A 17,326-nucleotide genomic window follows, 5' to 3' on the forward strand; every position below is an offset into this window, starting at 1 on the left:
TTAGGGAGCTGTTTGAAGAGACCCATCCTAGTCTGACCTCATGAGCCAGAGACACTAGTAATCTTGGGCAGTTCTGGAGCATTTTGTTGTTATTTATTTATTTATTTATTTATTTTTATTTTTATTTTTATTTTTATTTTCTTTTGAGACAGGGTCATTCTGTCACCCATGCTGAGTGCAGTGGCAGGAATCTCAGCTCACTGCAACCTCAACTTCTCTGGCTTGAGCAATCCTCCCACCCCAGTCTCCCGAGTAGCTGGAACTACAGGCACACACCACCATGCCCAGCTAATTTTTGCATTTTTTGTAGAGACAAGGTTTTGCTATGTTGTCTGGGCTGGTCTTGAACTCCTGAACTCAAGCAATCCTCCCCTTTCAGCCTCCCAAAGAGCTGGGATTACAGAGATGCACCACCATGCCCAACCCAAAATGCATTTATTTAATATACATCACAAGCTCTCAACTGGAGGCTTAAAAGACAAATAATAATAATAATAATAATAGGCTGGGCGTGGTGGCTCAAGCCTGTAATCCCAGCACTTTGGGAGGCCGAGACGGGCGGATCACAAGGTCAGGAGATCGAGACCATCCGGGCTAACCTGGTGAAACCCCATCTCTACTAAAAAATACAAAAAACTAGCCAGGCGAGGTGGCGGGCGCCTGTAGTCCCAGCTACTCGGGAGGCTGAGGCAGGAGAATGGCGTGAACCCGAAAGGCAGAGCTTGCAGTGAGCTGAGATCCAGCCACTGCACTCCAGTTTGGGTGACAGAGCAAGACTCCATCTCAAAATAATAATAATAATAATAATAATAATAATAATAATACCACAGCTCAAGATACAGAGTGCTGTACAAAAATCACAGAAAGGACAGACCATCTGAGGAAAACTTTAAAAGGCACCACAAGGACAGGCTGGGCAGCCTGGGTCAGGGCTCCTGGCTGGTGACCTGCTTTAAGTAGGTTTCTTGCAGGTACTTCTTAAAAGCTGTGAGGGTTTTCCGGAGCTCGGCAGTATGCCTGTTCAAAGAGCTATCAATGCTGGATTCTCCTCGAAGGCTGTGGATGGAGAGCAGGATGGTCCTGACATCATACAGGGCAGACCACTTGTCCTTCAGGATGTCCAGGCAGATGTTACCCTGGGTGTCCATGTTGGGGTGGTAGCAGGGCATGAGGAACTTCACCATGGGCGCATTGTAAGGGTAGCCCCTGGGGAGCTCTAGGGAGAGCTTATACCTCAGGTCTTCATATGCTGTGCCAGCTGCTCCATGGATGGTCCCCACCCATTTGAAAAGGTTGCCTGATTCAGGGAAGGCAGAAATCCCTGTGTCACCAGGCATTGTGAAGGTCATCAACTCCTGCTGTAGCCTTTTGCCCACAGGGTCCCAGGCGGCACCCCTGCTGGGGGTGGCACCTTTATAGGCAGCAGCAATGCTGGTGGCGGCTGAGTCAAGGTTTTGAGAGGCCATCTAGGTGGCACTGGCAGAAAGATAAGAACTTGGAGAACACAACTGCAACTGCCTATTTAATTTTTTTGAGACAGGATCTCCCTCTGTTGCCCAGACTGGCGTGCAGTGGCGTGAACATAGCTGGTTGTATCATCAACCTCCCGGGCTCAAGCAATCCTTCTGCCATAGCCTCCCAAGTAGCTGGGACCACAGGGGCACCCCCCCCACACACACACACACAGCTAATTTGTTATTGTTTTGTAGAGATAGGATATCTGCAGCCATAAAAAAGAATGAGATCATGTGTTTTGTGGGAACATGAATGGAGCTGGAGGCCATTATCCTTAGCAAACTAACGCAGAAACAGAAAACCAAACACCATGTGTTCTCACTTATAAGTGGGAGCTAAATGATGAGAACTCATGAACCCAAAAAAGGAAACAACAGACACTGGGGTCTACCTGACAGCGGAGGGTGGGAGGAGGGAGAGGAGCAGGAAAGATAACTATTGAGTACTGAGCTTAATACCTGAGTGATGAAATAATCTGTACAACAGACCCCCGTGACACAAATTTACCTATGTAACAAACCTTCACATGTACCCCCAAACCTAAAATAAAAGTTTTTTTTAATTTAAATTTAAATTTTAAAAAAGAGATAGGGGTCTCACGATGTTGTCCAGGCTGGTCTCGAACTTCTGGCCTCAAGCAATCTTTCCATCTCAGCCTTCCAAAGTGCTGGGATTACAGGCATGAGCCACTGCACCAAGCCTAGGACATTTTTAATAATCACCTCCCTTACCCCAGCCAAGGTTCCCAATCCTCAGGAAAAAAAGCTATTCAAGACAAACCTTCCTAAGCAGACCCAAAGTTTTGAAAGCCCGCATGAAACCTGCCTTCCTGAGTACCCCGCTAGCCTCCATGACCAAATATGCCACATCAAGGCTGATGTGGCTCCCTTAGACCTATTCTGATATCAGCTGAGATCAGTCCCTTATTCTGGGAGGAGAACCTGATAGCCGTGTGTGTGCTGTTAGAGGACACTGCCCACACAGTGACCACCCGGGGAAAAAGAAAGACACAGTTTCCTTGTGTGTGTTGCAACATGGCCAGTGTCAGAGATCCAGGATTGCTTAATCTAACCCCAAGTGATTAAGAACCAGCTGTGACACCAGACTGAGTGCAAACTTAGTTGTCAGCACAGATGAAGGAAGAAAATAGGCACACCAGATGTAAAAGCCCCAAATAGGCCTCCTACTGACAGATCCTGCTCTGCTAACCCATGCAGACCTCTCCTGACTTGCTGAGACGTATGTATACTCAATGACAGCATGGAATTGAATGGTTGACTAGAAGTGGCTTTCCAGAGGCTGCAGCAGGAGGAACAGGCTGAAAGTCTAAGACAACACAAGCCAGCTAACAAACTGGCCGCAGGGGTAATGAGCACTGGATACAAGGGATGCTCAGTGTATTTTTCAATTTGATTAAAATCGATTAAACACCAAGTATTTTCTTCCCCCCAGTATATCAAAAACTGTCTTCAGTAGGACCTGGAGTACCGCATTGATGGGCATCACTTTTGACCAACATATGCTCCTGCCTTACCTTATATAGATTCACACACTTCTTCCAGATTTACCACTGCCTTATGCACATGCACCCTCAGGACTTCAGTAACTTGCAGGGCCAGGTGTATTCAGAGCAGAAGAAGTAGGAAGTAGTGTACAATGAATAGGTGCAGGGAGAACCCATCTTCAAATGAATTGGCCTTTTTAATTAGCAATTGTATGTCAATGAATTATTTAATACATTGAGATATGTGTGTTACAGTATTCAGCACTGATCCACAAGCTTGAACACATTTGTGTTTTAGAATTAATCAATCTTAATGAAATAGAAAAATACATTGAGCATCCCTGGTATCCAGTGCTTATTACCCCTGCGGCCAGTTTGTGAGCTGGTTTATGTTGTCTTAGACTTTCAGAAGAGAAAACAAAGGTTTTCTTATTGAACCTTTTGGTTGTACATTGCATGTTTGATTTGAGAACAATTATGGTTCAGGCTTGCAGTAAGAGATTGAGAGCCTTACATCATTATAAATGTGGCCTGGGGCGTCCACCTCATTTAACTAGAGGATAATGCAGAGGAGTGATTTGCAACTGACTTCTTCCTCCCACAAACTAATCTTTCTAAATGGTTTGCACTTTTTTCTGTCCTCAAAGGGATTTGTTAAATGTGATTTCAGCAGGAAATGTACTTTTTTAATTTGTTATCCTTAATGGAAATGCATAGATAACTGAATCCGTGTTAACATAATAAGACAATCAAATTTTTTGTTTAGTTGTGGGGGAAGGGACGGGATAGAGGAAATAGAAAAAGTTCCTTCAAACATAAGCTGAATATTTATTTGGTTTTTGTTTTTATTTAAATCATCCTCTTTAGAAAATTATTTTCTTAATAAGACGTTATACAATGAATTTTTCCAGTCATTTTGAGGGAAAAATATGGTACTCTGGGATAACTTCTAGAAGAAAGAGGAAAAGACTCACTTAAGATTCCCAGGACCTACAGAGGGCTGGTGCTGAATAGTTCCCACTGAGGACCTTCCATTTTGGTGTTTTTCGTCTTTTGTTTTTTTGAGACAGGAGCTCACTTTGTCACCCATGCTGGAGTGCAGTGGCACGATTCCGGCTCACTGCAACCTCTGCCTCCGGGGTTCAAGCAATTCTCCTGCCTCAGCCTCCCGAGTAGCTGGGATTACAGGCGTACACCACCATGCCCAGCTGTTTTGTATTTTTAGTAGAGACAGGGTTTTGTCATATTGGCCAGGCTGGTCTGAAACTGCTGACCTCAAGTGATTCACCTGCCTCGGCCTCCCAAAGTGCTGGGATTGCAGGAGTGAGCCACCGCTCCTGACCCCGTTTTGTTTTGTTGTGAGAGACCATAAACAGCCTAGAAAGACAGAAATCTCAATAATGAGAAGTTTCTGTAATGTGTGGCTCCTGTCCACCTTCTCTCTGCTTATTTGCTGTCTTTTTTTTTTTTTTTTTTAAGAGACAGTGCCTTCTCTGTCACCCAGGCCGGAGTGCAGTGGTGACATCATGTTTCACTGCAACCCCAAACTCCTGGGGTCAAGCAATGCTTCTACCTCTGCCTCCCGAGTAGCTGTGACTACAGGCAGGTGTCACCACAGAAGGACAGACTATCTAAGGAAAACTTAAAAAGACAGTACAAGGACAGGCTGGACAGCCACCACACCTGGCTAATTTTTTATTTCTTTTATTTTTTATTTTATTTTTTGTAGAGACCAGACCTCACTATGTTGCCCAGGCTGGTCTCGAACATCTGGCCCCAACAATTCTCTCACCTTGCCCTCCCAAAGCACCAGGATTATAGGTATGAGCCATCATCCCAGGCCTATTTGCTGTCTTGATTCTCTTTTCTGCTCCCTCCAGCCCCACAAATGGCCCAAGACCCCAAATGGGCAGTCAAGCTTCCCCACTAAGTTGAATTTCTTTACTAGGCAAGTCAAGATGTCTTGGTCAGATCCTGTCTTGAAACAATGCCAGGAAAGGACATGAGGTCTCCTTCCTCCTAAAAACACCCGTAGAAGGAGGCCTGGGAGGGGCAAGCCTGGTTGGTTCAAACTGGTGATTCAACCACCCACATTAGACCTCTAGGCCTGATGGCTGGGTGAGGGGCTCAGAGAATTTCTCCAATCTTGGCCAGAAAGGCTTCCTTGCAGCTTTCACATTTCTCTCGTGTCCTTCAGAAGGGGCCTGCATCCACCAGTGGCCATGGAAAGCTTCACAGAATTAGCTTTTATTGTAAAAAAGTAGCAAATGGAGGAATGACTGAAGAGAAAGCATGCTCCAGCTATCAGTCAACTTTGAGGGCATGAGCCCATGTTCTAAATTTAAACACAATCTGTCCCTTTCTTCTTGTATATCCAGTTTCCTTTCACTTCCCTCGGTGCCTTCGACCAATCCCATTCTTGGTTTACTGCTTGGCATTGGTAATTATATACGTGCGCTGTGACAGTTCAACCTTTCATGTGCCAGTTCCCATCTTCTGATATTTTCTTTTCTTTCTTCTGTGAAAAATGATATGACAAAATCCTACCATTTGTATGTTCTTCATTTTTGACTCCAGTCATGCACTACTGAATAGAAAGTATCTTAGCCTCCTTTATTTTTCTCTACCATTACTGATGTGTTGCTAGGCCCATCTTATCTGTGCATTAGCTCATTGCTTTTCATCATCACTTGTCACTGGCTGCCGTTTCCCCCCCACTCCCCACTCCCTTGGTTGTTGTGTCTACACGTCTTTGCTATAGGGGAAATTAGATAGTAAACTGGTGATGTCAGTCCTTTGACTGGAGGTTAGCATTTCAAATGCACACATATTTTTTGTTAAACTCACTTTTTTTTTTTTTTTTTTTTTTTTTTGAGACAGAGTCTCTGTCACCCAGGCTAGACTACAGTGGCATGATCTTGGCTCACTGCAACCTCCACCTCCCAGGCTCAAGCGATTCTCCCACCTCGGCCTCCCAATTATCTAGGACTATACACATGCACCTGCACACAGGGCTGTTGCCCAGTCTGGTCTTGAACTCCTGGGCTCAAGAGATCTGCCCACCTTGGCCTCCCAAAGTGCTGTGACTACGGCATGAGCCACCACTCCCAGCCTAAAGCCCACTTCTTTTGAAACCTCAACCGGTTTCCAGATCAGTGATTCCCAAATTTCTTGTAACCACAACCTCTTCTCCTTATGTTTGGTTTAAATATTTTATGATATCCATCTTTTTCCCTACCCTATAAATTATTCTCCAGGGAGAAGAGCACAATATTTTTTTGTTTTGTATGAAAAACAAGTAAAACTTTTTTTTTTTTTTTCAGTTTTGAGGAATTTTTGAGACCATGCAATAGTCTATTGGAGATGTACTGAAGTGTTGCAAAAAAGCAATCACTGCTTTGAATCTTGGAATAAGGTCATTTTAATCTCACTTTGTTTTTTCTTTATGTGTTTTGTGATAGAAAACACATAATATGAAATCTGCCCTCTTCACAAAGTTTTAAGTGTGCAGTACAGTGTTTCTTAATAAGACATTAACTATAAGCACATTGTTGTACAGCAGATCTCTAGAACTTTATACCCATTGAACAGCAACTCCTCATTTCTCCCTTACCCTAGCCCCTGGATACCACAATTCTGTTTCTGCTTCTATAAGTTTAAATACTTTAGATACCTCATACAAATGGAATCATGTCATATTTGCCCTCCTGGGACTGGCTTATTTCTTTCAGCATAATGTCCTACAGGTACATCTGTGTTATGGCATATGACAAGTTAATCTCACTTATTATTTCTTAAAGTATAAATACAAGAGTAACAAAAAAAAATATCCCTTGTGTCTTCCATGGACTGTTTAAGGTTACAGATGCTCACAGTTAAGGCTTATGTTTTGGGGTCCCTGGGAGGATATAAGTTCCAGTTCTTTTTTGTATAATGATGAAAGTAACATAAAAGATTCTAGGATGGCAGGTACAAAGAACATGTTAAGAACAGCCCTTGAAAATATATATTATCATTGCAGACATCTTCTTGGGGTCAAGTCATAATGTTCCCAAATAAATAACTGTCCATCCATGAGGACTTTGTTTATGTTATTGATACTTTGCTTTGGTTTTGGTTTTTTGCCCTAATTCTTGGAGAGAGGACTTTATGACTAAAAACAAACCAAAAAAAAAAAAAAAAACCTTCCAAAAAGAGATTATGATTATTAATTAAGAAAGAACTCTAGCTGATGATGGAGAAAGTTCAAAGATGTTGTATTATTCTTTTTTTCTTCTTCTTCTTTTAAAACAATTAAGGCCAAGCACGGTGGCTCACATCTGTAATCCCAGCATTTTGGGAGGCTGAGGCAGGTGAATCACCTGAGGTCAGGAGTTCGAAACCAGCCCTACCAACATGGTGAAACCCTGTCTCTACTAAAAATACAAAAATTCACTGGGTGTGGTGGCACATGCCTGTAATCCCAGCTACTCAGGAGGCTGAGGCAAGGGAATCACTTGAACCCAAGAGGCGGAGGTTGCAGTGAGCCGAGATCATACCGTTGCACTCCAGCCTGGGCAACAGAGCAAGACTCCATCTCAAAAAAAAAAAAAAAAAAAAAAAAAAAAAAAAAAAAAACACTTAAAACTAAAGGAAAATATTAGTTGTTTGCTGTTACATAGTAAATTAGTCCAAAACTTAGCAGCCTAAAACAATAATAAATATTTACTATCTCACGTAGTTTCTGCGGATCAAAAACTTGAGAGTAGCTTAGTTTTGTGGTTCTGGGCTGGAGTGTCCCATGAGGCTGCAGTCAGTGTGTCAGCAGGGACTTTGTTCTGGCTTTGGATTGACTCACTCACATGGCTGTTGTCAGGAGGACCCAGTTCCTCATCACATGGACCTCTCCTTTGTGCTCTTTGAGCATCCTAACAGCATGGCACTGGCTTCGCCCAGAGCAAGTGATCCCACAAAAAGCAAGAAAGAAGCTTCAGGCATGCACTGTCCCTCCCACTATATTTTATTCAAATGTGTCACCAGAGTAAGTCACTAAGTACAGACCACACTCAAGGGGAGCAGAATTAGCTCCACCTAAAAAGCAGAGGTGTGGATTTGATAAAGGGATGGGAGATCCATGCCACCAGAAGGGTGGACGGGACCTTAGCCAGATACTCTAGTGATGCTCAGGGACAAAGAAAGAGAGAGTGCACGGAGTCTGAGCACAAACTCACAGCTATGGTCCGTGCTGGGGCTGGAGATGGGGGGAGGGAGCAAATGAATACCTGGCCAGACCACCCTGAGAGTCCTCTGGGAGCCAGGACTGTGGAGCGGAGAGAGATAATAGAAACAAAGATGTGTTAGCGATTTCCTGAGGATGAGGCCAGGAGGCCACCAGAGAAGTGAATGCAGGTAAAGACAGTGGCTTTGACCAGGGAGCAAGGGTGGATGCCCCAGGCCAGCCCAGGAGCTTGGCGCCACTGGAGGAAGTGTGTTATACCAATCAGAGCTTCTTTTGCTGCTGCTGAAATGGAACAGTGCCATGGGGCCGCCTTCTCCACTGGAGATGCTCCTTCAGCTCAGCAGGACGCTAGCTTGGAACTCAGAGTGCACGTTTTTGTGGATTGGGAGGAGGGCTGACACCTTGGCAAGATAGCCTCTGGAGCTGCCTTTTGAGGATGTTTGCCTATTGGCATTTGCAGTACTCCACGCTTCAAGAGTGAGCCGCTTTCTCTTCTCGTCATAGAGTTAAATTCCCAGGATGTCATCTTCCTTTTCTTTAGAGCCCGTTTCCAAAACTCAACTTTAGTTTGCTTCCCAAATTGCCCTCCTAACCTCCATAGACTGAGTTTATTTGTCTTGATGGATGAATCAGAGTCTCAAACTCATCTCTTTTGCTCCAGCTCTCTTGGCAGAGAACACAGGAAGATGGGTTTTGCTTATGTGTGTGTTTGGGGAGGGCTTTTTTTCCTTTGTTTTTCTGTCTCAGCCATAGCTTGTGGGCGAGCCGGCACCTGGGACCTTGACTGCCTCCAAGCGTGGGCGGAGGCCACATGGGGAGTTCTACCCGGTACCGTTTGTGATGCTCCCTAATTCCAGGATGGGCTGCAGTTTTCCAAATCCAAGGCTCATAGGAACTGGGGAAATTACTTTCCTGGAGCCAGCCTTATCTTATTTGTCCATGTTTCATTCATGCAAATTGGAAATACTCCCACAGCTAAACTGCCTGCTGACCATCTGCCTAGGCAGTGGAGCTGTGGATGCTCAATGGCTTTCCTCAGCACCTTCCTAATCTCTTAGCTTCGCACTGTTTACGTGGTAGCCAACCGAATGAGAACAGATCATGTTTTTGCTGTGTTATTAATAAAGTACAAGAAGTTGAATTCTTGTAATTCTAGTTCCTTTTCTGCCGTTATCTAGGAAGGAGCTTAGGCAAATATTTAACCCCTGGGGCCTCTTATATAAGAGATTTGGTCAAGATGGATCTCAGGGCCCTTCTAAGTCTCAAGTTCATTGACTATACCATAATTTAGGAATATGAAAATATTAGCAGGAAAGGATTTATTTACCACAAGAGGAGAATCTCTATACTTTCTCTTGTCACCCAGCTCACTAGAAAGGATCTGTACCTTAACAAGAGATTTCCCTCTGCATTGTGGAATCGGCAGTTTCTTCATGTTGGGTAATAGAATCTAAGTTCATGTTTTTCTCTTAAAACCATACAAATGTTCTTAACATCTTTGTATACCTGAAGCTTATGCTTTGCTGATTGTTTCTTTTAAATCCATTTTCCCAATATAAAAATATTGCTTGTCAACACAGACTTGCACTTCTGCAGTTTTATTTGTTTGTTTGTTTTTCAGTCACTCAGGCTGGAGTGCAGTGGTGCAATGTCAGCTCACTGCAACCTCCTGAGGTGGGAAGATCACTGGGCTCAAGGGATCCTCCCACCTTTGCCCCCCAGGTAGCTGGGATCACAGGCACATGCCATCACACCCAGCAAAATTTTATTTTTTTGCTGTTTTTTGGGGAGGGTAGAGATGGGGTTTCACCATGTTGCCCAGGCTGCTCTGAAACTCCTAGGCTCAAGGGATCTGCCCATCTTGGCCTCCCAAAGTGCTGGGATTACAGGTGTGAGGCATCATGCCGGCCTGCAGTTTTCAATAGTTACTCTAAACGTCACTTGGGTTTCTCCCACTAAAAAATCTGACCACTTAACGTCCAATTTTTAAATTTTATAAATTGACTAATAAAGGAATATTTTGCTACAGCATTAATCTTTATCTTTTATCTCCTGGGTTTTATCTAAGTTTTTAAATGAAATTGCTACTGTTTTATAGATATTTAACTTATGATCTATGTTAACATAAGGGTAAAAATTGAGAATCAGCAATTCTGGTCATTTTATTGCTCTAGTTGAGTGGCTGAGTCAGAAACATAAAAAGGGCATACCCAAACATTGACCTATTTGTACCTACGAACAGCTGAGGACCGATTTTTAAATAGGTCACAGTTAATCAAAATCTCTGCACTTTAATCTTTTCCAAATGCTAAACCATGCCCTTCTACAAACTGTGGAATAAAAGCAGTCATAGCTAGCTATGTCTAGCATAGTCCAGAGTCCCCTGAAAATCTTTTCAGTGATCTACAACAACAAAAGCCAGTTTCTTGGAATGGTTCCTACACTCTTGTTATTTAAACCTTCATAGGAAAATACTAAACAGTGTGTATTTTGGTAGTGACATTGGTTCACTCAACTACTCAGCAGTTTGTTGATTACCTGCTCAACACCAGGTATTGGATCACAGGAAAGAACTAGAGAGAATAAATTGACTGGTCCTTAGCAGCACTGAGTCCACGATCTAATAGGGTATGCGGCAATTTCAATGCATGGTGAAAATGGGATGAGATCGCTTTATTCTAAGATGTGGGTAGGACTTCAGCCATTTGACCACGATGGGGTTATCATCCACTGATTCTCACCTATTTGGGGTTGCAAGTCTACGCTACTTATCCAGAACCACTCAGATAACACCTCAGAAACATTTCAGACCAGGTGCAAATAGGAAGCCATGACACCTGTTTATGATTCCAGCAATATGTGACCTTTTCTTCAAAATGTATTAATGCTTTTCCTTTCTTGTTTTTCTTTCTGTCTTGGTAGCTTGTAGACATAACTAATCTCCTTGGCTTGACACTGGAAACCTCTGTAATCTAGTCTGGCCTACAGTTCCTAAGATTCTGTTTTCTTCTCCGCAAACACCTCATTCTCCAACAAAGCAAAATGAGACAGAACACTCCAGCAATACAGATGATGTAAAGAGGCACCACGGTAGCATGGGGGAGGCTTTGGGTTTGGACTCAGAAAACCTAAATTCATGTCCTGCCCACTCCATTTCCAGTCTGTGTGACCTCCACAAGACACTTAGCCTCACTGAACCTCAATTTCTTTATCTGCAAAATGACTGGCTTCTCTCACAAGATGTCCAGGAAAATCAAAATGAAGTAATGGAGGTAAAAACTTGCTGTGAGGCCAGGTGCTGTGGCTCACAGCTGTAATCTCAGCACTTTGGGAGGCCGAGGCGGGAGGATCAGTTGAGCCCAGAAGTTTGAGACCAGCCTGGCAAAATAGCAAGACCCTATCTCATTATTTTTAAAAAAAGTAAAAATAAAAATAAAATTTCTCTGGGAGGTGTAAAGCCCATTATTAATGTAAAGTACAGCAGTCCACCCTCATTCATGGTTTTGCTTTCCAGTTTCAGTTATCTGTAGTCAGCCTTGGTCTGAAAATATTACACGGGAAATTCCAAAAACAAACACTTTCTGGTTTTAAATTCCACGCAGTCCTGAGTAGCGTGAAGAAATCTCACTCCATCCAGCTCTGTTCATGCGAATTTTTTCCTTTGTGTAGGGTGTCCACACTGTCGACGCCACCCACTCATTAGTCAGTCAGCAGCTGTCTCAGCTGTCAGATTGACTGTCATGGTATCACAGTGCTTGTGTTCCAAGAAACCCTTATTTTACTTAATAATGGCCCCAAAGCACAAAAATAATGAATGTGGTTTATTGTTATAGTTGTTCTATTTTATTATTAGTTGCTGTTGTTAATCTCTTACTGTGCCTAATGTACAAAATAGATTTTATCAGAGGTATGTATATATGGGAAAACACAGGGAAAAACATAATATTAATATATACTATTAATATATACTGTATAAAGTTCAGTACTATCCACAGTTTCAGGCATCCACTGGGGGTTGAGAAAGTATCCCCTGCAGGGATAAGGGTGGAGAACATACCCAAAAAGCAAGGATGAGGGAGGCGTAAACAGCAGCTCCAAGGCCAATTTCAGGAGTACTGAGAACATTTTCTTCCTTGTGCCTATAAATAATGAGTTTCCTATTTTTATGTATGGTTGCTCTGAAGAGGCGCCAAATCTGAAATCCCCTGTTTTATGAGGAAATTATTTTCACTTACATAAACAAAAGAATAAAGTCTCCAAGGCCAGAACTGATGGTTGCTCTAGAAGGAATGCCTTTGGAAGTTCTACAGTAAGCTCCAGGTTCACCTCACCCTTAGGATACTTTGCATCTAGTTTCTCCCAGTCCTTGTAAAGGCATTATGTCCTCACCTTTAAAATCCAGTCTACGGATGGGTGCACTGGCTCACACATGTAATCCCAACACTTTGGGAGGCCAGTGCAGGGGAATCACTTGAGCCCAGAAGTTCGAGACCAGCCTGGGCAACACAGGGAGACCCTGTCTCTATGGAAAAAAATTTTTAAACTTAACCAGGCATGGTGGTATGTGCCTGTAGTCCCAGCTACTTGGAAGGCTGAGTTGGGAGGATCTCTTGAGCCCTAAAGGACGAAGCTGCAGTGAGCCATGATGTCTGCCCTCCATCCTGGATAACAGAGTGTGAGAGCCTGTCTCAAAAAAAGAAGAAAAATCTACCTCAGAAACCATGAAAAACTCCTTTCTGTGTCTCCCTGCACTGTTAGGGAACTAATAATTCAAGTAAAATCAAAAACAAAACTCAAAAAAAGAAAGCACCATTAATTAAAGAAAAATAATGACTGCCTAAAATTAACCAAAGTGCCAGTGCAGAGATTTCTGATTTGAAAAATGCCAATAAGAGCAGAAAAGAGTATTTCCATGCCCCTGCGATCTCCTTCTGTGGGGTAACACGTCCCACATGCATTGGCATAGCTTTGCTTCACCTTGTTCCCATTTCTCACAGCTCACACCCAGCCGGATGGGCTCCTCTGTCCCCTAGCCGCATAAGAGCAAGTGTGACTTGCCTTGCTAAATGGTCAATTCCTTATGCAAAGCCTTCCAGTTCTCACCAGACAGGTCCTCCTCTCCTGTGATCAGAGAGGCATACCCATTTCCCTGATTTCAGAGCTGTGCTATTTGGCACTTCTGAGCCTCACTGAACAGTCTGGCTCTTCCTGGCCCAGATTGTTTACTGCACTCACATCTAGCACCTTCTCAGTTCCTCTCAGCACTCGGAAAAATTGTCTTGTAGCTGAACTGAAACACACAGTAATACATATCCTAAGTACCCAAGACACACACCAGAAGAACTAGCCCACACGGGGGTAAGAGAAGCATTCTGTTCCAGGTTCAGCCTTAGGGAGGACACTAGGGAAAATGGGAGAAGAAACACGAGGTCCTGCTAGGAAGCTGAGAGAAAATCTGAGAACACGGGGCCAGGCGCGGTGGCTCACGCCTGTAATCCCAGCACTTTGGGAGGCCGAGGCGGGCGGATCACGAGGTCAGGAGATCGAGAACATCCTGGCTAACACGGTGAAACCCGGTCTCTATCAAAAATACAAAAAATTAGCCGGGCGTGGTAGCGGGCGCCTGTAGTCCCAGCTACTCGGGAGGCTGAGGCAGGAGAATGGCGTGAACCCGGGAGGCGGAGCTTGCAGTGAGCCGAGATCGCGCCACCGCACTCCAGCCTGGGCGACAGAGCGAGACTCCGCCTCAAAAAAAAAAAAGAAAGAAAGAAACAAAGAAAGAAAGAAAATCTGAGAACACTCAGCAAGGAGTGCATGAGCAAAGGATGGGGTAGATAACAGAGAGCTTTTCAGTCTCCGGACATCACAAAAGGACTCAGAAAATGACCAGAGAGACCAAGCTGGAGAAGAGGAAAACACTGAGAAAGAGCAGGAGGAGCTCAGTTATGCGCGGCTGGCTAACGTCTGGTTGTCTGCCAGGGAGTCGCGGCGGCTGGGCTGTGACAATGGGAGTCCAGGGCCTGGAGGGTAAAAACATACACAAGTACAAACGCCAGATGCCCGCCAAGCAGCCATCACGCCCTGCGCTCTGCTCCACGGAATCCTGAAGGGGTCTATTTGCACACAGAGATCCCTTTATTCATCCTCCGCCTTGCCCTCTTAAACCAAATCGAATGTCTTTAACAGAGAGGCAATTGGATCAGCAATAAGCAAAAGGCGGCTCCCAAGTTCGAGGGATTTTAAATAAGACCCACGCACTCCAGACACAGAGCCCCATCTCCGCACAGCACAGTCAAGGGTAGGAATGAGGAAGGTAGAAGAGGGACAGGATGCAAATGGAAGACGACTGCCCTGTTTTATGAAAATGGAAAGCAGTCCAGAAGGACAACTGCAATGACCCTTTCAAAGGAAGGGAAGTTAGACACTGCCCTCTGTCCACCCCCGTGTGATCGAAGTGGTGGTGATGCTGGTGTTATCAGGTGTCTGTACCATGCAGAACCAGCCCACTGGATTTTCTCAATTCTCCATGAATACTGGCACCTCCCAAGTAGTACTTGGTCTCTCACTCCCCAAAAAGACCTAGGAACATAATTTCTTCTAATCTGTCCCCCTCTCCTCCTTTCTAACTTTCCACCTTCCTATTTTCCTAATCATCTGAGTATCTCCTGTTCTAAAACCATGTTTTAATTAAGTGCTTCTACCTAGGGAGTTTTTTTTTTTTTTTAGATAGCTGTGCCAGACTCCACGCCCAAACCAATGAGAAATTAGGAGTGCAGCCCAGGAATGGACATTTTTTTCGACACACCCAGATGAGTCCAGTGTGCAGCCAGTATTGGCAACCACTGGATAAGATCCTGAAGGACAGAATCCTTCCTAGAGGCCAGTACCCAGTGGCTGAGGCTCTGCGTGTCTGCTGCCTATTTCTGCAGATGCCCCGCTATGAAATCTTTTCCAACCTGCATAGCCTTCTGGAGACTGAACAAACCTCTGTTTGGTAGCTCCTGGTCTAAGAGGGTCACCCTATACTGCACTATCAGACCCCACAGGCACTTTCCAGTGCTATCAGCCTGGCCTGAAGGATTTGCTGGGATTTCTAAAGTGTGTATCTCTTCCTTGGGCAGAGTGGTGCTAAACACTTGTCTGGTTCTCAGGGAGCTGAAGAACTTTAGTCTTCTACTAAAGACCCAAGGTGTTAAGCTTCCTGGTCCTCCTTGGTTGTCAGAGTGTACAGGGAACAGCAGAATTGACCCCATTGTAGCGTCCTCCCAGGGAGTTCACGCCTCAGCCTTCAGCTTCACAAAATGTTCTCAGGAGGAGGTTTAGTAAGTCCAACTCTCCTAAAGTAGAAGATCACTTGGGAATCTCTTACATCCTCTTCCCCAGAGGCACATCTTCCCCAGAGGCACATCTATTTCATCTTGTTTATTTATTTATTTATTTATTTTTGAGACAGCCTTGCTCTGTCGCCAGGCTGGGGTGCTATGGTGTGATCTCAGTGCACTGCAACCTCCTCCCCCCAGGTTCAAGCAATTATTCTGCCTCAGCCTTCCAAGTAAGTGGGACTACAGGCATATACCACCAAAATTAGCCTGGCTAATTTTTTGTATTTTTAGTAGAGACAGGTTTTCACCGTGTTAGCCAGGATGGTCTCGATCTTCTGACTTTGTGATCTGCCCTCCTCCGCCTCCCAAAGTGCTGGGATTACTGGCATGACACACCCCGTGCCCAGCCAAGCACATCTATTTCTAAGCAGACTGTAATTCTCATTAGCACAGGGCCTATGGATAGAGACTAAGCTTTGAAGATGGGTGAGACTCCCCTTACAGGTAGTTCAAGAAACCCTTCCTGATGTCTGAGGATACCAGGCACTGGGTTAGTATGTAGGAGACTGAGAGTGGGCAGGGACTACAAGATGAAGTGTCCTAGCCAGGCTTGGTGGCTCTCACCTGTAGTCTCAGTCACTCAGGAGGCTGAGGCAGGAAGATGGCATGCGCTTCGACGTCTGGGAGTCCAAGACCAGCCTGGGCAACGTAACAAGATCCCATCCCGGCCAGGCGCAGTGGCTCAAGCCTGTAATCCCAGCACTTTGGGAGGCCAAGGCGGGCGGATCACGAGGTCAGGAGATCGAGACCATCCTGGCTAACACGGTGAAACCCCGTCTCTACTAAAAACTACAAAAAACTAGCTGGACGAGGTAGCGGCGCCTGTAGTCCCAGCTACCCGGGAGGCTGAGGCAGGAGAATGGCGTGAACCCGGGAGGCGGAGCTTGCAGTGAGCTGAGATCCGGCCACAGCACTCCAGCCCGGGTGACAGAGCGAGTCTCCGTCTCAAAAAAAAAAAAGATCCCATCCCAAAAAAAGAAGGAGAAATTTCCTAGGGAAACTCACTATCTAGGCTTCTAGGAATCCCAGAATCAGGTGTGACCATCCACATGGTTAGCAATAAGTTTCCTATGGAAACTTCTCAATCCAATTCAGTGCTTTCAGAATAGGAAATTGCTAGCAAAAACATTTAATACTTGTATTTAAGGTGAGTCATAGTCCAGACAGGACAGGCCCATGAGATGTGGAAAAAATGTGTTTCCAAGACTCTGTTAACATCACTAGGGAGTTTCCTCTCAGGAAGGCACTCTCTATAAAGTCAGTTCTTGCAGGTCCTCAAACCAATTCAAAACCTAGCCTGCTGATTCAACTTGTGTGGACCTCAGCCAGTCTGGTATTAGGATGATAGTGTAGGTATTCCAACTTCCTAGAGGAGCTCTGCTGAATAAGTTAGCTCATGCCTGGGCGATGTTGTTGACACAGCCCGTGTTACCTCATCCATCACATGGTTACCAGAGCAAGTTCACCATCTTGCACACCTGATCATGGTTTTAAGTCCTTCATGGATTTACTTCATGGCAGTAGCAGGTTCCCTTCAAGAATTACACCAGACCACATGTACCAGAACCACCATGGGCAAAAACCACACCCTGGAGTCAGACTCTTTGTCAGTACCCCCCTTTTTTTTAGTGCTAGACCCATACAAAGAAGGGGACGAGAATAAGAAAACATCATCAAGGGCCAAGCGTGGTAGCTCACGCCTGTAAT

The 17,326-nt window shown here is 44.6% G+C and overlaps 2 protein-coding genes across 3 annotated transcripts in view; one reads left to right on the forward strand and one right to left on the reverse strand.

Annotated features, from left to right (window-relative positions):
- The window catches only part of IGFBP7 (insulin like growth factor binding protein 7), a 76,621-nt gene that overhangs the window by 36,910 nt on the left and 22,385 nt on the right, over positions 1-17,326 (forward strand). The window lies entirely within an intron of this gene.
- LOC104682706 (ubiquitin-conjugating enzyme E2 C-like) lies at positions 927-1,466 on the reverse strand. Of its 2 annotated transcripts, XM_010389439.1 has the most exons (2): positions 1,331-1,466; positions 927-1,249 (listed from the first exon to the last, which is right to left on the reverse strand). In XM_010389439.1, the coding sequence occupies exons 1-2, from the start codon at positions 1,464-1,466 to the stop codon at positions 927-929; spliced, it is 459 nt and encodes a 152-aa protein (XP_010387741.1). The 2 variants fall into 2 exon arrangements, with proteins under 2 accessions (XP_010387741.1, XP_010387740.1); XM_010389438.1 differs by having other exon boundaries at positions 927-1,466.

The sequence above is a fragment of the Rhinopithecus roxellana genome, chromosome 2 (assembly GCF_007565055.1).
Source record: "Rhinopithecus roxellana isolate Shanxi Qingling chromosome 2, ASM756505v1, whole genome shotgun sequence".
In the NCBI taxonomy this organism is placed as follows: Eukaryota; Metazoa; Chordata; class Mammalia; order Primates; family Cercopithecidae; genus Rhinopithecus; species Rhinopithecus roxellana.